A 24008-nucleotide genomic window follows, 5' to 3' on the forward strand; every position below is an offset into this window, starting at 1 on the left:
TTCATACATTCATACATTCATACATTCATACGTTATAAGACATACATACGTACGACATACATACGTTACATACATATACTACTACATACGTTATACTATTACCAGAGAGAAACCTGAGAGAGGCCATCCCGGCGTTTTTTGTCAATTTTTGTGTGCCCGATTTTCCGACGCGCCGCCTGAGAAAGTGCAACTCAACTACGTCGTTTCGCTCGGTAACCGCACATGGTTTGCGTCCGTGCTAATGGTTCGTATCCGAACTAGCCAGCTGGAGGGGATCTGCTGGCCGCGGCGGCCGCGCTCGGCCGGCCCGGCGCTCGGCAAGCTTCGAGCGAGGAGAGAAGGACAGACATACGATCTGCTGTCTCGGCTGTCTCCTTCTCTCTTGAGCTATGACGTAGCTGCTTCGGCACGCGCCGGCTATGCGACGTTGCCACGATGCCACGCATTTCGGGTATCGCGTACGGTGTCTCGCCGAGTGCCGAATCTCGAGTTGGCAAATCGACGAGATGCGCTACGTTACATTTATAAATATTTATAAATATATATGTATATATGTATGTATGTATGTATATGGGCAGATCCATTACTTTTCGACCAAAGGTTGCGGGGGTGGGTCACCGATTTTGATGCCGATTTTTTCCTCGAAAGTACACTAGAAAAGGAGATGATCCTAAAAATTTGAGCCCGATTCGATCAAATCCGGCCGTTGGAGAATTTTTTGAATTTTGAAAAAAGTCGATTTTTCAGTCATTTTCAAAAATTTATATCTCAGCTTCTATATAACTTAGAGACTCGTTTGAGGCCGCATTCTTTTCTGTAAACCCTCTATTTTTAAGGAAAAAATTGGTCATTGGTTTACACTCAAGTCCGGCTTCACGGCGAGCTGCTAACTAAACCACTGTTTTAGAGAAATTTTGCCTATTTTTGAAATGCTGTCATATCTACAGTTTTCGAAGTAGAGGGTTGATCAGCAGCTGATATTTTTTGTTCAAGTATACTCTGAAGAAATCTACCCACTTTTTACTTGATTGCTTCTATTTCGTTAAATTATGGCCATCTAAAGCCGATCGATTTTTGAAAAATCGCCATTTTCAGATAGCCAGAACTTTTTTCTTTCAACTCAAAATCCTTTGAAATTTTCAGGGAATATACTTCATTATATCCTTAAACAACCCTGAAAATTTCAATTTTGGAATAGAAGTGGTTTCCGAGTTATGAAGTTTTTAAAATGTCAACTTTTCGATTTAATATGACGTTTTTTGTGGTTTTATCATCAATTTTGTAAATTTAATGTAAATAATTGATATTTTTCGGAAAATATATTCGAAAATAAGGAGCAAAACGGATTGTTTGAGAAAATTGAGGGAAAAAATTAATATTTTTTATTTTGATTTATTTGTTTAAAATTTTTAAAAAGTAAATATTTGTTTATTTCTTTAATAATATGTTGAATACAAATTTCCAAAGTATTTGAGAACTATCATGTCATGTTTAGCAAATTATACTTTGCTCATAATTTACCGCCAGTCTCCGGTAAAATTTTTAAAATTTTTAAAAAGTAAATATTTGTTCATTTCTTTTAATAATATGTTGAATACAAATTTCCAAAGTATTTGAGAACTATCATGTCATGTTTAGCAAATTATACTTTGCTCATAATTTACCGCCAGTCTCCGGCTACAGCAAAGTATAATTTGCTAAACATGACATGATAGTTCTCAAATACTTTGGAAATTTGTATTCAACATATTATTAAAAAAAATGAACAAATATTTACTTTTTAAAAATTTTAAACAAATAAATCAAAATAAAAAATATTAATTTTTTTTCTCAATTTTCTCAAACAATCCGTTTTGCTCCTTATTTTCGAATATATTTTCCGAAAAATATCAATTATTTACATTAAATTTACAAAATTGATGATAAAACCACAAAAAATGTCATATTAAATCGAAAAGTTGACATTTTAAAAACTTCATAACTCGGAAACCACTACTATTCCAAAATTGGAATTTTCAGGGTTGTTTAAGGATATAATGAAGTATATTTCCTAAAAATTTCAAAGGATTTCGAGTTGAAAAAAAAAAGTTCTGGCTATCTGAAAATGGCGATTTTTCGAAAATCGATCGGCTTTAGATGGCCATAATTTAACGAAATAGAAGCAATCAAGTAAAAAGTGAGTAGATTTCTTCAGAGTATACATGAACAAAAAATATCAGCTGCTGATCAACCCTCTACTTCGAAAACTGTAGATATGACAGCATTTCAAAAATAGGCAAAATTTCTCTAAAACAGTGGTTTAGTTAGCAGCTCGCCGTGAAGCCGGACTTGAGTGTAAACCAATGACCAATTTTTTCCTTAAAAGTAGAGGATTTACAGAAAAGAATGCGGCCTCAAACGAGTCTCTAAGTTATATAGAAGCTGAGATATAAATTTTTGAAAATGACTGAAAAATCGACTTTTTTCAAAATTCAAAAAATTCTCCAACGGCCGGATTTGATCGAATCGGGCTCAAATTTTCAGGATCATCTCCTTTTCTAGTGTACTTTCGAGGAAAAAATCGGCATCAAAATCGGTGACCCACCCCCGCAACCTTTGGTCGAAAAGTAATGGATCTGCCCATATACATACATACATACATATATACATATATATTTATAAATATTTATAAATGTAACGTAGCGCATCTCGTCGATTTGCCAACTCGAGATTCGGCACTCGGCGAGACACCGTACGCGATACCCGAAATGCGTGGCATCGTGGCAACGTCGCATAGCCGGCGCGTGCCGAAGCAGCTACGTCATAGCTCAAGAGAGAAGGAGACAGCCGAGACAGCAGATCGTATGTCTGTCCTTCTCTCCTCGCTCGAAACTTGCCGAGCGCCGGGCCGGCCGAGCGCGGCCGCCGCGGCCAGCAGATCCCCTCCAGCTGGCTAGTTCGGACACGAACCATTAGCACGGACGCAAACCATGTGCGGTTACCGAGCGAAACGACGTAGTTGAGTTGCACTTTCTCAGGCGGCGCGTCGGAAAATCGGGCACACAAAAATTGACGAAAAACGCCGGGATGGCCTCTCTCAGGTTTCTCTCTGCTACTACATACGTTATATTATTACATACGTTATACTATTACATACGTTATACTATTACATACGTTATACTATTACATACGTTATACTATTACATACGTTATACTATTACATACGTTATACTATTACATACGTTATACTATTACATACGTTATACTATTACATACGTTATACTATTACATACGTTATACTATTACATACGTTATACTATTACATACGTTATACTATTACATACGTTATACTATTACATTTTATACATACGTTACAAAGGTATTCGATAATGTCCCCACGGTAACGTATCGGTCGAATCGGGTATAATGTATCGCTTGTCGTCGTACGGACTCAGAGCGATTTTCGTTTCGGACACGGTGTACACCTCGTGTAGTTCGGACATTATGCAAGCCTGCTGTCGCGTCATTTCAATTTCGTCGCGCAGACACCGCGTGTAGTCGTCGAACGTTATCGATCTGGCTACGACGTTGCTCTTAACACCTTTAGCCTTTTTCGTATCTTTCTTACCGTCCACTCGCAAGGCGTACATCTTTGCTCTAAGCCCGACAAATTCGGTCATGATCGCGCCGTTATTCTCGTCCTTCATCAAGCCCGGTACCTTCTTGTTCTCGAGCGTTATACCGTACGCGTTGTCGATCGCGTAATCGCTCGTGTCGAATTTAGCGATATCGCGTTTTATGTTCTTGTACACATCTTTGCACTCTACGTGATATATCAGACTGTCCGTATCGGTGTACATAATTCTACACATGTCGCCATACAGGGGAGACATGTACTCGTGATGAAATTCGTATAAACATGTCTTGGATATATCGAGGATGCACATGCCGACGTAAATAGGTTTGTCAAATTTAACCTCGAGTTTTCGCAGTTCGACGGCTATCAGATTTTCCGAAAAAATGCTCCTGCTGTGAAAATTTGGTTTCGAGATCATTGCCTCTGCGCCGTATCTACCGTTCCACTTTGTTAATAATTTTACATCAACGTGATTTCGAACGTTCTCCATAGTTTTACCGAATACCGCGTTGTTAATCAATTTATACAAATTTTTCTCGAAATCGTTTTTGGCCAGTGTTCTAAATTTTGTATTGAGTTCGATGTAATTGCGGAGCCATTGAGATTGAACGAATTGTAATACGCGATAAATTTTTGTGACGCGAAGGCCGTGGCGCGTGCATTGCTGTAGGTTGCGGTAGTGTATGACATAACGCTTCTTATCGTACAGCGTGGCGAGAAGTTTTTCCTGTCGTTTGTCGGGCGGTTTATCGCGCGTCGGACAGAACGGTAGGTCGGCGTGCGCGTCGTGTTTATTTTCCGGATACTCTAGATCGACTTCGAGAATGTAACCCGTGGGCGAATTCAAAGCGATCGTGCTAAACTCGAAACTCGAGACGTCTTCGACCCATCGAAAATCTGCATAGGGCAATGGTTGACACATCGCCCTGTTATAAGTGTGGTTTTGAATAAACACTTAATATTATTATCAGACTTTTATTAATGTATCCGTAGTAATAATAATATTATAATGCGACTCTCGTGGGACCACACGACTCGACTATCCGAGTGTTCCCAAAACTCTGCATGCGCCGCCTGGGGGTTACCATTGTCTCTACACCAACCTTAAACTATGCACAACCATGACATCTCCCCCTTTTTATTTATTTTTTTTAAGTCACCAGTTTTTTATTTACCACGCACACATAATCGTTTAAGTACGCCGGCTTTTTTACAACTCTGCCTGATCTCGTTGACACGTACGGCGTACTTACAACTGGTAGCTTAACGCTCTCTTGAACAACCGTTTGATCCCTTAGAGGCTCAACAATGGACTGACTTGACAGCGGTGTCTCTTCCAAATCGTACTTATGTTCGTTAAATGTTATTCCTGTTGATAGATCTTTCCTATTACGTTTAATCAACTGACCCTGCTCTGTTTTTATTTGGTATGTTCTTGGATCTGAATCCAGTCCCATTACAATTCCACTTTTATGTGGTACTAGTTTGTTTTCACTGTGAATCTTGACTGTATCCCCTATCTTCAACTCTGGAAGTAACTTCGCACCTCTATCATAATACCTCCTTTGCTGAGCCTGACGCTTTCTTAACATATCCGCAAACTGCTCTGACTCTACTCTATTCTTATAGTTACAGCTCGGTATCGAATTTCTTATTTTCCTCCCATACAGTCGTTCACGGAAAGGTTGCAACACTTTTTTTTGGATGGGTTTTGGAACGCACGAATATTTAGAGACTGCGAGCCACTGCGTCTAGGGAGCTGCCGTGACGGGCCGTGACCAGCAGTGAGCTGTAGTGAGAGGTTAAGACAGCTGTCAAAAGAGCATATACAGGGTGTGTATACACAGCAAAAGACATCTTACAGCGTAACATCTGATAACAGGTAGGAACAAGACATCTTAAATAACGTATACTTTTTACGATATTTTAATTTAAATAAATAAATAAATAAATAAATAAATAAATAATTAAATAAATAAATAAATCTATTTAAATTAAAATATTTAAATTAAAAAATAGAGTAATTCCAATAACTTTCAAGTCTTAAATTATTTCTCTTACATATTTCGCGACGTTTGATAAGTCTATCTAGTTAAGATATAATATGAGCTAAACGATTTGTTATATATTTCTATACGTTGTAGAATTTTGCCAAAGGACTGGAATAAGAGAAAATTTTATTTTGCAATAAATATTCTAATATATTTATAATTATAAGTCAGATATGATTTGCTTTACAAAGATGCAGACTGTAGTAATCATCATATATATTCTTGCAGATAATATAAAGAAACGAGGAACTGTCTCCTTGCGCAATATATGGCACACTCTTCTGCGTGTTCACAAGTGGATGAGCATGAGTGGATAAAACATCTATTCATGGCTTCCGTGAACCATTTCCAAGGAAAGTCCCACGCCCACCTGCAGGTTGAACGATAAATAAATATATCATTCAGAATAAAACACGAAAATTCGTTAGCCTAACTGGCAATAATTTTAATATTAATACAACAACGTTTCGACCTCTACTTTGGGTCCTTATCAAGTTATAAGTTATTTAGCAATGATTGAATTGCGCGTCAGGTTTTGAATCTAATGTTCGCTATGTTATACTTCCTGACCACATAGTTTAACGATGATAATAAGATTTTGCCCTTACAAAACACCCTGTTTTTGGTTGTAGAAAAAAATCCTGACGTGTAGGGGCAAAACTGAGGTCATATTCGGTTTCAGCAGGCGAAAATACATGGGAATACCATGGTCTAGTCCATGGCGTAGACAACTTTTCTCTTTTTGTGGGCCTGTGAAGTTGGTGAAATCAACAACTTTGACCCTCCATATCTTGAAAATAAAAAGCCAGCTAAATATCTGAAACTTTCTGAGGATTCATGACTCATTATAGACTATCATTTAGTACTTGTAAGTAGAAGTCTAAATTCAAGGGTGAAAAAAGAGGCTATTTTTGCGGTCACTCTTTGTATAATACACATCTATGCTTACGTTTTCCGTTAAAACATATATTTTCTGTTTTATATATAACATGTAATAGTACTTTATTTGCCAGTGTTGTATATTTGTATTTCCTCAAACTGTCCGCGATTTGTTGATCCACTATAGCTTTTGCTTCTGCAAATTGTTTCTTTGGTATCTGCCATTTCTTCAGTTTCTGTGTCTTCTCCGTTTCACTCAGCTCCGTGATGCCTGTGCGCCACGCAAAAATGCCGCTTACACTTGATACAAGGCATCTCGATCAACGACGCATCCTTGCAAGATTCCTTAGAGCACAGGAAGCTTGCCGATTGTCCTACATAACGAATTTTGCGGTCTCCGTTTTTAAACACTCGTGCGATACCATATTGAAATGCTCTTTGCAGAAGGTGGCCTGACAATGCTCGCACACAAACGGCAAGAAGTCCAACAATTTGCAGTCCGCCACCGAACATTGTTCGCCAGTCGCAGGAAATTCGATTACAGCAACAAAAGGATATCGATATTATAATTGGATTTAATACTTTGGATACTGTATTTAATTTTCCGGCGTTCAGGAAGACTGGAAGAGATATTTAGTTGTGCAGTGGTGTCGGAGAATGCAGATGATTGTCGAATAATATTAAATTTTGAAGATTCAACAGAAAATACAATGTTTATTCTACAGATAAATTCATCAAATCTATAATACTATATAAATTATTTGTTAATTACACAACAGTAATATGTCGTAGATAATTTTATCAGTAACTTCCAGTCTATTAATAAAATACTAAATATTAAAAAGCGACGCCATTATTTCACGTGCCGGGCCTGGGCGAGGTGAACCGATCGGCGTTCTCGCGCCAGTCTCGGGGATCTGAGCTCGGTCCCGTGCCTTGGCCTCCCGCGGATCTTCCTTGCTGCGAGGCTTCCGTGGCGGCGCGAGCCGTCGTGGTCGTCCTCTTCGGCCGCCATTCAACGCTCAGCTCAGAACTCGTTGAACTCGAAAAATATTAAGACGTATTAGAAATAATTAAAACTGAATACAATGTTATTTACAAAACGGTAATAATAAATAAACATAATATTATTTGAAAAATTATGCAGATAATTATATGTCTTGCGTCACATTTGATATTTTTGATTGATCAGATCAATTGGTCACTTTCATTTCTCCCAAATCGGTTTGTAAAAATAAGTACGGCCTCTTTAAGATTATTTTTACGCTTTTCTATCAGCTTTATAATGCTTGACAAAGTGTTTGGATTTTGATTGAAATAAGTTTCTGCGAATCTATTCACCTTGGACAATTGTTCGTTAGAAAAAACATTCTGAATAATCCATAAAATAATTCTTCGCCAGTGATAAAATAATAAAACACGAAAATTCGTCGGCCTAACTGGCAATAATTTTAATATTAATACAACAACGTTTCGACCTCTACTTTGGGTCCTTATCAAGTTATAAGTTATTTAGCAATGATTTAATTGCGCGTCAGGTTTTGAATCTTATTATCATCGTTAAACTATGTGGTCAGGAAGTATAACATAGCGAACATTAGATTCAAAACCTGACGCGCAATTCAATCATTGCTAAATAACTTATAACTTGATAAGGACCCAAAGTAGAGGTCGAAACGTTGTTGTATTAATATTAAAATTATTGCCAGTTAGGCTAACGAATTTTCGTGTTTTATTCTGAATGATATATTTATTTATCGTTCAACCTGCAGGTGGGCGTGGGACTTTCCTTGGAAATGGTTCACGGAAGCCATGAATAGATGTTTTATCCACTCATGCTCATCCACTTGTGAACACGCAGAAGAGTGTGCCATATATTGCGCAAGGAGACAGTTCCTCGTTTCTTTATATTATCTGCAAGAATATATATGATGATTACTACAGTCTGCATCTTTGTAAAGCAAATCATATCTGACTTATAATTATAAATATATTAGAATATTTATTGCAAAATAAAATTTTCTCTTATTCCAGTCCTTTGGCAAAATTCTACAACGTATAGAAATATATAACAAATCGTTTAGCTCATATTATATCTTAACTAGATAGACTTATCAAACGTCGCGAAATATGTAAGAGAAATAATTTAAGACTTGAAAGTTATTGGAATTACTCTATTTTTTAATTTAAATATTTTAATTTAAATAGATTTATTTATTTATTTAATTATTTATTTATTTATTTATTTATTTATTTATTTATTTATTTAAATTAAAATATCGTAAAAAGTATACGTTATTTAAGATGTCTTGTTCCTACCTGTTATCAGATGTTACGCTGTAAGATGTCTTTTGCTGTGTATACACACCCTGTATATGCTCTTTTGACAGCTGTCTTAACCTCTCACTACAGCTCACTGCTGGTCACGGCCCGTCACGGCAGCTCCCTAGACGCAGTGGCTCGCAGTCTCTAAATATTCGTGCGTTCCAAAACCCATCCAAAAAAAAGTGTTGCAACCTTTCCGTGAACGACTGTACATAAGTTCTGCTGGAGTAAAACCACTCTCATCGATTGGCATATTCCTATACTGTAATAACGCCATCTCATTATCTTTCCCTTCCTGAATGGTCTTTTTCAAAATTCTTTTTAACGTTTGTATGTGTCTTTCTGCGAGACCATTTGATTGATGATGTTTAAGAGTAGTGATTACATGTTTAATGCCCCACTCCTTTACAAAATCTACAAATCTATCACTTGTGTACTGAGGTCCCGAATCCGTGTACAATATTTTCGGTATTCCGAACCTAGCAAACATTTCTTTTAAAGACTTTATCGTCGTTTCTGTAGTTAAATCCTCTAGATCATTTATCTCTACAAACTTACTGTACGTATCTACTACGGTTTCGATGACGACTCTTTGTCTAACGATGCGTTCAGTGGTTCCGCGTATACCGAGTTCGCGATCGCAAAGAAACTGCACCGGTGATATTCGTTGCACATCCCTCAATCTTTCGTCTGGCACATCTTCATCATTCTTCAAAGCATCGGTGATATCGTTTATTAAATAGTGATGATAGTACATATGGTCCCTAGAGCCTAAAGAGTTTATAGAGTTAAGATCATTTGTCCATTCCATGTTGCGCACATTATATAATGTCCCACTCGCAATAATGTTTTTTTATCACTTCATGCAAATCGGGCACATGTTGCATGGCAATATTTGGTACAATGGAGTGCGACAATCTCCGCAAAATCGACCATTTATTACGTTGTACGGCTCGCTAACATGCCTTCGGAACGCAAATATATGCTCATAGGCCAGTCAAATTAGACATTTGAGCTCGGAAGTGAAGCGGTATCAGTGAAACCTTTTTAGGGTTGTTGGGGGGATGTAGAAGAGCTTATTTCTGAGTTTTCGGGTTAATCGGACCGATGGGTTTTTAAGGGGGGGAGGGGGAATGAAAAATTTCGTTTTTTCGCAATAACTCGACGAATTTTGACCGTACATGATTGACTAACCCCTCATTTTGTAGCTCTTTTAAAGCCCTACAATTCATTTCGTGAAGAACCTAACTTAAAATCAAGATTTGTCGAGTTCTAGCCGGTGAAAGTGGGAAAAAATGTATTTTGTCGCGGTTTTTTGCGTTTATCTCGTTTCCATTAATAGATAGAAATATGCCGACACTGACAAAGTTGTAGGGCTTGAAGAGACCTACAAAATGAGGGGTCAGTCGTTCAGATTCGTTAAAAATTGAGCCCAGGAAAGCCTCTGGAAGTCGCGCTTTTAACGCATGGCCGATCGTCGCCGGCGGCGGCGCGGGCGGCGCGGGCGACGCGGGCGACGATCGGCCATGCGTTAAAAGCGCGACTTCCAGAGGCTTTCCTGGGCTCAATTTTTAACGAATCTGAACGACTGACCCCTCATTTTGTAGGTCTCTTCAAGCCCTACAACTTTGTCAGTGGCGGCACATTTCTATCTATTAATGGAAACGAGATAAACGCAAAAAACCGCGACAAAATACATTTTTTCCCACTTTCACCGGCTAGAACTCGACAAATCTTGATTTTAAGTTAGGGTCTTCACGAAATGAATTGTAGGGCTTTAAAAGAGCTACAAAATGAGGGGTTAGTCAATCATGTACGGTCAAAATTCAACGAGTTATTGCGAAAAAAACGAAATTTTTCATTCCCCCTCCCCCCCTTAAAAACCCATCGGTCCGATTAACCAGAAAACTCAGAAATAAGTTCTTCTACATTCCCCCAACAACCCTAAAAAGGTTTCACTGATACCGCTTCACTTCCGAGCAAAAGCCTTTTTTTTGTTTAATTTGACTGGACTATCACCAGTGTCTGGTACAGCGATCATACACGAAGTACACAGTTTATCCGAACCGTATATATAATAAAAAATAAATCGCGCAACACTTCGTACGTCCATCCAACGCTAAAAATTCGGGACGCGACACTATTTTTTTCATAACTTCTTTACGCTTATCGTCTTCATCGCTGTTATAAGCGCTGTCCGGTGACAATGGACGATCTTCGTCGGATGAATCTACATCCATTATTGCCTCGAAATTATTGTCCATCTCGCGTGCAAATCGGGCATATATTACATGGAAATCTCATATACAATGCTTTATGACACTTTGAGCAGGCGTTGACATGCATCGTATGGCGTAAATCAACGAGGTGTTTTCGGACAGCGTACATGTGCCCGATATCAAGGTCCGATACAGCTCTCATGCACGAAGGACATAGTGCAAGTGCACCACCCGTTGAATAATAAAAGTATATTACGCACTGTTTCGTATGTAAATTTAGTGCAATGATCTCCGAACGCGGCACTATTTTATCGATGACTTCTTTATGATCATCGTCTTCATCACTGAAATAATCACTGTCGTCCGTTAACGCGCGATTCTCGTCTATATCCATATCGAAATTATTGTCATCTCCTTTATCGTAAGAAATATTCCTCTGTATTGAATACTCGGCACAAAAAGATGCAAAATAACCGCTATACTTTTTTCCAATCGATATACCGACGCGTAGACTTTCAAATCATAGACTGCGATTTTGACTCGTTTCATTCTTCCTTATATACTTTTTCTATCGCCTTTTCCTCTCGTTCCAACTAGAGCATCGCGTATCGTTTCTTCTTCTGTTTTAATGCATGGTGTGCATACACTGCAGAGAAACAATATCTCCCATAGAAATTGAGTCGCGTTGCTGCGCTTATACCGTCTAGTGTTTATAAAATCTAGCAGCCTGCCATCGGCGCTCGCCTTTGTAACACGCGACGCCATAACCGAATGGCGCCGCGAAACCCCGATAAGCGGCTCTTCCTAGAAAGAAAAATAAAGAAGAGAGACCGCGACGGTTAAGTCGCCTAAAATTTTTGGTCGAGTACCTACGTCGACCATCGCTGCTCGCATCTGCAGTGCGAGATGATATTCGTTTATAAATTCTGTCATCGACGTTCGTCGATACCCATAGAGATTAAGTCGCGTTGCTGCGCTTATGCTTTCTAGTGTTTATAAAATCTAGCTGCCTGTCATCGGCGCTCGCCTTTGTAACACGCGACGCCATAACCGAATGGCGCCGCGAAATCCCGATAAGCGGCTCTTCCTAGAAAGAACAATAAAGAGGAGAGACCGCGACGGTTGGATCGCCTAAAATTTTTGGTCAAGTCGGTTTGGTCCCTACGTCGACCATCGATGCTCGCATCTGCAGTGCGAGATGATATTTGTTTATAAATTCTGTCATCAACGTCCGTCAATTCCCTAATGCCCCCCCCCCTCCGCGTTTGATAACTCTTCCTACAAAGAAAAATGAAAAGGACACCGACGTCACGCTAGTCGCAGGTCATAAATTATAGCCGCCTGTCATAGGCGCTCGCTCGCATCTGAAGTGTGAAATGATATCTGTTTATAAATACTATCGGCCGAACATCGACGCGAGATGACATTTGTTTATAGAACATGTCCCGACGCGCTCGCCGAAACCCTATCCCCCCCTTTCCTAGGACCCCTCGCCCTCGAGTTCCACCCCCCCGCCCCGCTCCCCCTCGGAGCGCACGCCGAAACCCTGATCCCTCCCCCCTTCCCTAGCACCCCCTCGCCATTGAATCCCCCCCGCCACGCTCCCCCCTTGGAGCGCACGCCGAAACCCTGATCCCTCCCCCCTTCCCTAGGACCCCCTCGCCGTCGAGTTCCCCCCGCCCTGCTCCCCCCCTCGGAGCACCCGATACAGAATTGTCCTCCTTTACCTACTGCCATCGCTCAAATCCACGGCGGGAAAGTAGCTTACCGCGAGGATGCTGCTCTTGCCGGTGAGCGTAAATGTCAGTGACATGTTTGAATAAATACTGAGATTAAACAGCGTAACGCCGGTCTTTAAATTGATAGTCAACCGACTGTAGAAAACGCAGACACAGTTGTCCGCAATTGCTCTGATCGTATCGCTGATAAGGTGTGCGATTGTACTCTATTATATTGTTCTTTAAATACTGCGCCAATTCTCTCGGTGGTCGAAGATTGCCAAAACTGTCGAAATATATGGCACGATCTCCCCTCTTCGCGTACGCCACCCAGTGAGTACCCGGTCCCTCAGTATTATCCAAATTCACGATACCGCTCTCGTTTCGACGTATACCGCCGATCGGTAACGAGTCGCGCATGAAAATACTTCTAAAATATGGAATTCGCATACGTTTTGCCAATTGTTGCAGTTGTATGTTGGTAGTTACACCCTTGGGGATTTTTAGCGTCTTTTCGGCGTTTTTTTTTTCTCGAGACTCCCCGTCCCCGTTTGTACGGAGCGAGATAAAGTCCGTGACCTTCCATGGCGCGATTGTGACGTTGCATCTCTTCCAGCTGGCGCCGCGCGGCTTTGTTATCGTTCACGGCCTTTGCGACTCCCGCCGCTCCGCCGACCAACGAGCCGAGAACCCCTAATAACGACAGGATCGGCAGGATACCGCCGCGTTTCGCTACCGGAAGTATTCGCTTGTTCTTCTTCTTCTTCTTTTTTTTCGTTTTCAAACCCATACCGAGTTTCGTTTTAGCCTTCATGGCCGCCCAGACGGCTGTAGCTGCAGCTCTCTCTCCGGGAGTCGAATCGTTCGCGGTGACACGTTTTCGCGCTTTCGCGGCGAGTATATTGTCTGCCACGTGTCGTTCTGCGAGATCGTTGCTACGCGAGTAGGCTATGTCGTGCTCGCGACACGCTGCGTCCAATGGATTAATACCCCGATCACCTCTTGCCAATCGTGTTTCTAAATGAGTTCCCGGACCGCAAAATTGATAGCCGGGAATGTGTAATTCGATCGGAAGCGCGTTTATCGCGCGATTCAACAGACCTCGACCTATCTTCGGCGGCATTCGCCGCAGTTTTTTATCAACGGCGGCGGACCGTCGATGTGCGTTTGCTGACACGGCAAATTATAATGTATTAAACAGCGACGATATTGGTGAACCTCCGAATCTGCCTTGATATGTTCGGGAAGCTTATCCCACAAATAATCTATGTAATTATAAAACTGTCGTAGTAGAATGACCTTTGGTATATACTTTAACTGTTCGGCGGTTAAATCGTAAATATCGCTGTTATCCGACATGAGCAAAAACATTTTAAAGACTAAGCTTCTCAGCTCTACGCGCCTCTATAAATAGGCCTGCTTTCTCGATACTGTTTTTCATTCGTTGTGGAGGGGAGGTAAAATGCGGTTCGTACGACAATCGCGGATGATCAAAGTGACAAACTTTGACGACAGGATACGGTTAACGAATGAGGTACGCAAACATGGAGACATGCTACCGATTTCTATACGCGGTATCATCTGCGGTCCGTCGAATTGCGGCAAGACAAACGTCTTGATAAGCTTGCTGGAAAGTCCGCAAGGTGTACGTTTCGAGAACGTGTATGTGTACTCGAAATTGTTGCAAAAACCGAAATATCGATATTTGGAGAATATACTAACACCGATAGAAGAGATTGGCTACTTTACATTCTCGAATAACAGTGACGTCATTCCACAGAGCGAGGCGCTCCCGAATTCTATTTTTATCTTTGATGACGTGGCGTGCAACAAGCAGGATACGATAAGAGAATACTTTGCAATGGGCCGGCACGCCGACGTTGACTCCTTCTATCTTTGTCAGACGTATGCAAAGATACCGAAGAATCTTATACGCGACAACGCGAATTTATTGATTCTGTTTAAACAGGATGGTATCAATCTGAAACACGTATACAACGATCACGTAAACACAGATATGTCTTACGATGATTTCAGTACATTGTGTCATACATGTTGGCAACAAAAGTATGGATTCATGGTGATAGACAAGGACAGCGCGATTTCGAATGGTCGATACAAAAAAGGATTTAACGACTTTGCGATACCGAAACATGGTTAGTTGTTGTCGACGCATCGACTGAACAACGTTATCGCAACATGGACAGCGGCGAGGAGATTAGAGAGCGCGAGAGGATAGCAAATCAAATTGCGAAAACGAGCAATTCGATTCGCAAAAAGTATCACGCGTTGAAAATTGGTAAAATGGAGGAAGATATCGCGTTGGAGAGACACTTTAAGCACATCATCGAGCCTCTAAGGCAGATTGCCGAAAACACCGTTGGCAAAGAATCCGATGTGTCAAAGATTGAGAATGAAACGGTCTGGGAAGACGAAGAGCCAAAGTTCAAACGAGAACGACCAAACGCCTCGTTTAACGACTCTATAATGGCTTCAACTCCGGTTACGTTGAAACGATCGATAAATGTGCCATCTAATTTGAGCGAAATAACCAAAATTTTACAACCGCGTAAATCGAAACGATCGAAAGGTCCATTGAATGAACCACCAATAACCTCTGCGCCTTCCGTACAACTTACAATGCTCGAATCACTCGCAAACGAGGATGTTTTCGAAACCACGGATGACTCACTCGTGACGTCCGTTCGACAGCAGTTGCAAACATCTGAGGGTCGAGAAACGTTGCGAGATCACTTGGGTCTATTGAGCCAAAAGTACGTCGGGGCAGTTCTGAGCGGCGATCACGAAAGCGGTATAGACACCGTATACGGCGTTTATTTCAGCAACGATGGAATGATGCTCGGTAATAAACGTTTTGACGTGGACAATGCGGACAACATAATTATCGACGGCATACGATACGCTGGCACACGCGGTCTTTACGAGCTGATCTTTAAGAAATTTCCCAATGACGAGATCTACACGGAGGATGACAAGCAAAAATACAAGAGCATGCTGTTGGCAACGAGTGCTCATAAACGCAATCATGATGCTCACGCCCGATTAAATGGCAACAGGGGATACAAGTACACACAAATAATCGCACCGTTGATTTCGGGTAAAAAAGCAGGAAAAGGTATACCATGTGCCATGACATTAAACGGCAACAAGATCGACCATATAATTGCATCGTCGATTTCGGGTAAAAAAGCTGGAAAAGGTATACCGCGTGCCATGACATTAAACGACAACAAGATCGACTATGTTCATTGGGACGATCCCAACGAGCTTGTAGATCGTCTCCGATTGCTCGAAGCTTCGCGCCTAGCGGGTCACACCGGTCACGATAACGAGATCCTGTCGATTATCGAGGAACTTCGCGAGGCTGGACTTATTATAAATTAAACCCCGCGTCGGCGAGTCATTCAATCAACATCGAAATGCCGATCAACAAGTTTGGTATATCGCTCGGAAGAGGCGGTGCGGAACCGTACTATCAATAGAGCTGATTAATCAGAAATTATGTGCGCGATAACGCTCTTTGCGTGGTCGCCACCAACTTTGACGCGAAATCACGCAAGATTCGACGGATAGCGCCGCCTGTAGATGATGGCGATGCAGCCAATAAACGTTACGTGCAGCAGAGCGTGCAAATTTTGAAAGATCGGCAGGATGAAATCGAGAGAAAGATGGCCGCATTCCAGAATAACGTACAAATTACCCTAAACGAACTTCAAAAGATGATTCCAGATGTAATTGCGAATCATTGCGAATAGATAAGAACATACATCTGATCTCTGCGTCAGTTGCGAGTCATCGTCATGGCTAGTAAGAAGCAATCAACTGAGAAACGGAGGCTGGTGGAAGAATTACACGCTCCTGCGAGAAGAAATTTTTCGCGAAGACGCGTCATAGTGCGCAGATACGATGACCTGTGGCAGGCGGATGTGGTCGAGATGCGTCCATACACGCGATTCAACAGAGGCCACCACTACATACTCACCGTTATCGACGTGCTGAGCAAGCACGCACGGGCCGTACCGCTCAAGGCCAAGAGCGGAACCGAGGTTACTACGGCGATTGCGAAAATAATTCGAAACGGCGGAAGATGTCCGAAAAATTTTCAGACTGACAAGGGCAAAGAATTTTACAACGCAAACGTGCAGAAACTTTTGAGGAAACATAATATCAATCACTATTCGACCTATTCCGTAATGAAAGCATCGGTCGTCGAACGATTCAATCGCACGCTCAAGAACGACATGTGGAAAATGTTTACGCGCAATGGAAATTACAGATGGATCGACTCGCTGCCGGGTCTCGTATCGGATTACAACGCGCGAAAGCATCGAATTATCGGCATGCGACCCATCGATGTTACCCCCGCGGTCGCCGACAAGCTCCTAACAACGGTGTACAGCCACGTAAAGATCGCTGCTCCCGCGCGATTCAAAGTGGGCGACTCGGTACGCGTGAGTAAATTCAAGACAATCTTCGAGAAAGGATACACGCCAAATTGGACCACGGAGGTGTTTAGAATCGTCAAAGTGCAGAAAACTAATCCTGTGACATATCTGTTGGAAGATTCCTGAGGAAAAGTCGTCGCCGGCGGCTTCTACGAATACGAGTTACATCGCGTTGCTAATCCCGACGTGTATCTCGTTGAAAAAGTTTTGCGCAAAAGGGGGGATGAGGTTTATGTAAAGTGGTTAGGATTTAATAATTCACACAATTCATGGATACACAAGAATAATGTATTGTAAATATTTATTACAATATAAAAACGTATTATACATACAAATGAGTCATTTATTTTCATAAATATCTAAGTGTAATTACAATATATATATTTACGGTATTTCATAATGTCCCCATGGCAGCGTCTCGGTAGAACCGGGTATAATGTATCGTTTATCATCGTACGGACTTAGAGCTATTTTCGTTTCGGACACGGTGTATACCTCGTGTTGTTTGGACCTTATCAGGTCTGCTGTCGCGTCATTTCAATTTCGTCGCGCAGACACTGCGTGTAATCGTCGAACGTTATCGACCTGGCTACGACGTTACTCTTAACACCTTTAGCCTTTTTCGTATCTTTCTTACCATCCACTCGCAAGGCGTACATCTTTGCTCTAAGCCCGACGAATTCGGTCATTATCGCACCGTTGTTTTCGTCTTCCATCAAGCCCGGAACTTTTTTATTGGCGAGTGGGATACCGTACGCATTATCGACCGCGTAATCGCTAGTGTCAAATTTATTAATGTGGCGCTTCATGGTGTCATACACATCGTCGCACTCGATGTGATAAATGAGACTGTCAGTATCGGTGTACGTGACTTTACACTTGTCGCGATACAACGGTAAAATGTACTAGTGATGAAATTCGTACAAACATGTCTTGGATATATCGAGGATGCACATACCCACGTAGATTGGTTTGTCGAACTTCACCTCGAGTTTTCGCATTTCTATTGCTACTAAATTCTCCGAAAAGACGCTTCGGCTATGAAAATTTGGTTTCGCGATCATTGCCTCCGCGCCGTATCTACCTTCCCAATGACTCACGAGTCGCACGTCAACGTGATTGCGCACATTCTCCATGGTTTTGCCAAACACAGCGTTGTTCATCAATTTGTATAATTTTTTCTCGAAATCATTCTTGGCCAATGTTCTAAATTTCGTATTGAGTTCTATATAATCGCGAAGCCATGGAGATTGCGCGAATTTCAATATGCGGTGAATCTTTGCTATACGGAGACCGTGACGAGTACACTGCTGCAGGTTGCGATAATGTATTACATAACGTTTCTTATCGTATAATGTTGCGAGGAGCTTGTCCTGCCGCTTGCCGGGTGGTTTATCGCGCGTCGGACAGAACGGTAGGTCAGTGTGCGCGTCGTGAAGATGTTGCGGATACTCCAAGTCGACTTCGAGAATGTAGCCTATCGAGGAATCCAACGCGACATCCATAACATTAAAATTGGTTACGTCTTCGACCCATTGAAAATCTGCGTATGGCAATGGTTGACACATTGCCCAGCCGTATAAGTTGTTTACGTCGAAATACATCAGGTACGATGACGGTTTCGATGGATCGTACGACTGCATGTACTTGTTGTTGGCCAGCGCGTATCTGTTCGAACATTGACTCAAACCGCCGCGTATACCGCGTTCGATAAACATGACCATGTCAATGTCGGTGAGCAGTTCGAAATTGATACGCGTATGCTTCAACATAGCGTCCCACGTGAAACCCGTTAGAGTATAATAATACGCGGGATCGAGTCCATAACTCGCGACGCAGCTATCGCGAAAATTTTCAAAGATATCTGCCAACAGCAAGACATCGGTTTTGAGATATAAATCGCTGTAGTCACCGAGCGTTCGAATGGAGAACCGCTGCCAGACGTTGACGGCGTGCGCGTAATCGCTCTCGGATACGGTGTCACCTGTCAATGAACTGTAAAACGAGTCGCGCGGTGGTAAACACAAGTCCTCCAACTTTTCGACGCAGTCAATGTACTCAAACGGAAATACGCCTTTTCGTGTCAGCAAATCAAAATTTTCTGCGGATAATTTACAAAATTCGCGTTGCAATATTCGCAGTTTATCCTTGCTTAGATAAGATGCCAATTTGTCGAGACTAGCGGTGAGAAACTTGTACGAATCGATAAATCGCAATTTGACGCAGGTTTTCTTATCTTTATCTTCGGTGCTTTTAACGTTTTTCGTAAACAAAATGTATTTTTCTTTTGTAATTGGGAGTAAGTCTACAAGTCCTTCGTACGCTGTTGCTATTTCCGTTATAATAAAATGCGCGTCGTAGCCCGATAAATTATGAAAAACTATGGGAATGCAATGCGAATCTTTGTAGTTCAGATTACAGTTTGAGTGCGCGGGACCTCTGTACTGACCAGTCAGATGACAATGATCGCGTACTCGCACGTCGTCTGGCTCGAACGGTTTTTCGCACACGTGACAGTGCGTTGTGCTGTTAAACTTTTCCCACTCGTCTCGCGTGAAATCCGCCATGGGTACATTAGTGGACAAGATTGTCTTTACGTCGTGAGCTAAACGTCTTAGCTCCTCGGCGAACCACGCGACGCAATCCTTATCGCGACGAAACCGATACATTGACAACGAGTCGTCGTACCAACAACGCACGTAGTACCCTATGCTAAACACGCGATGATGTTGATACGTGTACCTGGACGTTTCCGGATCCGCTTCCATCTTCTCCAGGGTACATTCCAGGTCGGCGTATACGATAAACGGAACTCGTTCCTTCCTGTTGTCATTCTTAAAGGCCAACCACTTGTCGTTATCGCTCGGTAACTTGATCGCGCAGTCGTTCATCTCCCGACAGTCGACGGTGTGGGCTTCCAATTTCTCGCTCGTGTAGAAATAGTGCAAACATCTGTAAATAATGAAATTTTTTTTATATATCTTTCCCGTAAGATATATTTTTATTATTTATTAGGATGTATACTCACCGATCGCAAAAGTATTTCCGACTATGGGGCGTGCTCAGTTGCGAGCTCACGAGGCGGGATAGGTTCTTGATGCATGCAAAATGTCCCACGTTGTCGTCATGCACGTACAGCAAATTTACATGCCTGTCCATCTTTCGGTCGGTGAGGCGTATTGGTAGGATTGCAAGTAAGTTCCTTGTTTTTTTCTCGATGCTGTACACGTTGATGGAGATGTCATTGTAATTTTCAAAAATTTTAATTTGATCCAACGTCATTGGAAACTTAATGTTTGTAAGATTTAGCACCGACGTGTAATGAGGATACGACGATTCCCAATATGTGTGTTCCTCAACTGGATGCAGAGCAGCCGTCACTGACCATGCGAAACATGCATTGTCCATTGATCGCACGTTTATCACCGCTCTCTTCATTTTAATTTCTCGCGGTATTTCCACAAAACACCCCGCGTGCAATGGATTATATTTGTTTACGTTAACTGTCAAATTAAGTATACGCGACAACGCCCATCCGCTATCACGTTCCTGGAATTCCTCCAGCGATTCTAGGGTAGGCTCGATTATGTGTCGCTTGTACCACTCGTGCAGATCGGACTCACGAAAGAGTTCACAGTTTCTCGTAGCGATACTTTTATTCGCGCGTTTGTCACCCGCAACAAATTCACCATTAAACATTGTGTTTATCTTTACATTGTCATGTCGTTGCATGACGTTCCGCACATGAATGAGTACAATGTCTCTCGCATCTTTGAGAAATTGATGAGGGTCGATGTGTTTGGAATTTATCACCACACCAGTCAGTATACGACTTTCAAAGGCCGTATCTATCTCGCGCATCTAAGTCCTGTCTCACTCGCACTGTATCCGGCACCCACACCATATGCACGAAACGTTGACGTACCGAATCTTTCAGACCTTCGAGTCGTGCGATACAAGCGACCAACGACTGTTTAAGACCGATCGATAATCGTGGCCGTTTAATTCGGCTTTGTTCTTCCAACGATTCGATAAACTCGTCGCATCGTTGCTCCCACGCGGTAAAGTCTTCCCTCTAATTTAAAAGGGTGGATTGGTCCAACTACTCTTGCTCCATGTTATTACACAATCCTCTTTCTGACACAATTTGTTATACTCACGACTTCCAATTCTCGACTACTGAGCGTATCCCCCAGGTTCGTCAATTTATATTCTACTAATGATGCATCGTTTGCTTTTTTATCATATCTAATTTCATTGAGATCTCAGCATCCGTACAGATGCGCCTTCCGAAAAAAATGCAAAATTTGCAGTTTTACACGTGTGCGATAAAATCATCGCGAGACACGTATGTTCATGAAAACGGTATCGCTTCATTGTCTTATGTGAAATTGCAAAATTTGCATTTTTGCACGTGTTCGATGAAATCATCGCGAGACACGTCGCGACATGTTCTTGAAAACAATAACGCGCCATTGACTTATGCGAAATTGCAAAAATTGCAGTTTTGCACGTGTTCGATGAAATCATCGCGAGACACGTATGTCCTTGAAAAAAATCATATTTGATGCTATTGCCCAATGAGGTGATCTCATCACGAATGTTCTTGACAAAAATATCACATTTAACATATATGTGGGTTGTGGTGGTGGTCACCATGCAGCAGCCGTACATTGGCGCTATTTGCAAGATTCGCATTTTTGTATGTATAAATGGTCTGCGAGGATTCTAGCGCGCAGTCGAGAGTTACTCGCGCAGTTGAGAGTTACTTACGCAGTTGAGAGTTGATATATCTGTAAAAAGAGAGTATGGGAACGGACGGACGCTATTGCTCGTCGATGGTGCGTTTGCTGCGTGGCAGAGAAGTTGGATTTCAAAACGTGCTCACTTGCACTAACAAATAGTGTCCTAAACATTCTGTATTGCATATCAGTAAAACTGCAGAAAATTGCGAGTCGCAGAGCTCATACCTTAAAACATGTTGGTGTACGATTCGTGGAAGTGTTCATAGTGATTATAATGAAGGATCAACACATGGGATTATCTTCAGATCAAACTTGTCACATCTGCCTATTGGAAACGCGCTCTGTTTACAGTGTAGAGGGGAGTGCAAAATAATAAGAGGTCCGCTAATATTTGTATCCCCATTCGCTCTGGGGATTCTGCCGATACCACTTCGATAATGTATGAGGACATAATGAACTACTACGTTCCGATTCAGGATGAAACGTGCGAGAAACAGCACAATGAGTAAGTACTGCTAATTTTCGTATATACTTGTGCAAAAGAAAAAACTTTTATAAACATAATTGTATTTTTTCAGTTTTGATAAACCCAGTTATACGCCTCGTATTTTGGGAAGGAGATTTGCCTTGACATCGACAGCGTATCAATTTTTGGATGTTGGAATCAACGCGGGACCTATGTCCACTGTGGATATACTTATTGGTGATAACCGAGGCAATCGGATAATTCTGCCTCATGGAACGTGGGCGACATTAATCGAAAAACGTGCAGATATTCAGCGACTCGTGCAGTCACCGGCGCCATCATCGCTAGCGTTTCGAGATCTAGAACTCGTTAAAATACGTGACGCAGATATTGTAAAATTGACATCGTGCGACACCAGCTTGTACATGAAGCCGTCAACCGTACTCTTCTTGTTCGAACTAGAACATTGCGTCGAGAATATGTATTTTTAACTATGCCAAAATGTTCATGGCGTAAGTGAAAAATTTAAACAATTTGTAATTATTTTACGACAAAATTGTGTCACCGATAAATGTAATGCAGTTAGAATCTTGCATGAATTTTATGATAAAAATTCAATTATTGATTGTGAATTATTAGTCGACGCTTTAGATACTATTGTGTATAATGCGCTACATGACAAATAAATGCATATAATATGGTTAAAAAAATTTTAATTATTTTTCCTTTTCATTTACCATTCCTCCTATTCCATGTACGCTGTACGCTAACGAGAAGACGCGCGCGAACGGGGGACGGGGGCGCGAGAGAACATCCACGAGGGGGAGATAACGCGAGCGGGAGCGTGCCGTGTGACGTCACGCGGACCGACGCGGCCGTTGCACGCGGACCCCTCCCCCGCGGCGCGGCGCGGCGAAAACGCGAACGCGGTCGCCCCTCCCCCGCGGCGCCCGAAAACGCGAACGCAGGTCCCCTCGCCCCGCGGCGCCCGAAAACGCGGTACCCCCCTCCCCCTCCTCGTGGCGCTGGAAAACGCGGTACCCCCTCCCCCTCCCCGCCCGCGGCTCCCGAAAACGCGGTACCCCCTCTCCCTCCTCGCCCGCGGCGCCCGAAAACGCGGTACCCCCTCCCCCTCCCCGCCCGCGGCGCCCGAAAACGCGGTACCCCCCTACACCTTCCGCGGCGCCCAAAAACGCGGGTACCCCCTCCCCCTCCCCGCCCGCGGCGCGGCAAAAAACGCGGTAAGCCCCTCCCCCTCCCCGCCCCCGGTCCCCCCCATCCCGTTGTACCCCTCTCCCCACGGTATACCCCCCCCGCCCCTCACCACCCCTCGGAGCTCCTGGCCTAGAACGCCCATAGTTTACCTACTTAGCAGACTCGAAAATACCATTAGACTTTTGGGGAGAAGCAGCATATACTGCGGCGCATATCCAAAATCGAAGTAAATCGACAGTGCATGGTAAGACGCCCTATGAAATGTGGAATGAAAGAAGGCCCAACATAAAATACATGAGAAGATTTGG

General features: G+C 42.4%; 1 protein-coding gene and 2 long non-coding RNA genes across 4 annotated transcripts; 2 read left to right on the top strand and 1 right to left on the bottom strand.

The window, feature by feature from the left end:
- Nucleotides 1-5285: 5285 nt before the first annotated feature.
- LOC139783944 (uncharacterized) lies at nucleotides 5286-7688 on the top strand. 2 transcript variants are annotated; one of them, XR_011721428.1, is made up of 4 exons: nucleotides 5286-5498; nucleotides 5896-6043; nucleotides 6300-6535; nucleotides 6807-7688. It is a non-coding gene; the product is annotated as an uncharacterized lncRNA (long non-coding RNA). The 2 variants fall into 2 exon arrangements; XR_011721427.1 differs by having other exon boundaries at nucleotides 6300-7688.
- LOC139783945 (uncharacterized) lies at nucleotides 7286-9081 on the bottom strand. The gene is made up of 2 exons (XR_011721429.1): nucleotides 8866-9081; nucleotides 7286-8460 (listed from the first exon to the last, which is right to left on the bottom strand). It is a non-coding gene; the product is annotated as an uncharacterized lncRNA (long non-coding RNA).
- A 5926-nt stretch (nucleotides 9082-15007) lies between these two features.
- LOC139783949 (uncharacterized) lies at nucleotides 15008-16213 on the top strand. Its single transcript, XM_071723116.1, has 2 exons — nucleotides 15008-15944; nucleotides 16029-16213. Exons 1-2 carry the CDS (start codon nucleotides 15008-15010, stop codon nucleotides 16211-16213), a joined length of 1122 nt encoding a protein of 373 aa, XP_071579217.1.
- Nucleotides 16214-24008: the final 7795 nt, after the last annotated feature.

The sequence above is a fragment of the Temnothorax nylanderi genome, unplaced genomic scaffold (assembly GCF_030848795.1).
Source record: "Temnothorax nylanderi isolate EJ_2023f unplaced genomic scaffold, tnyl_v1.0 TNYL_tig0563_pilon, whole genome shotgun sequence".
NCBI lineage: Eukaryota > Metazoa > Arthropoda > Insecta > Hymenoptera > Formicidae > Temnothorax > Temnothorax nylanderi.

Excerpts from the sequence above, each read along its gene's own strand:
- LOC139783949 (XM_071723116.1), top strand. The coding sequence starts at position 15,008 with ATGGACAGCGGCGAGGAGATTAGAGAGCGCGAGAGGATAGCAAATCAA. Across the intron at positions 15,945-16,028 it reads GGGTAAAAAAGCAGGAAAAG|GTATACCGCGTGCCATGACA; the intron begins GTATACCATGTG and ends AAGCTGGAAAAG.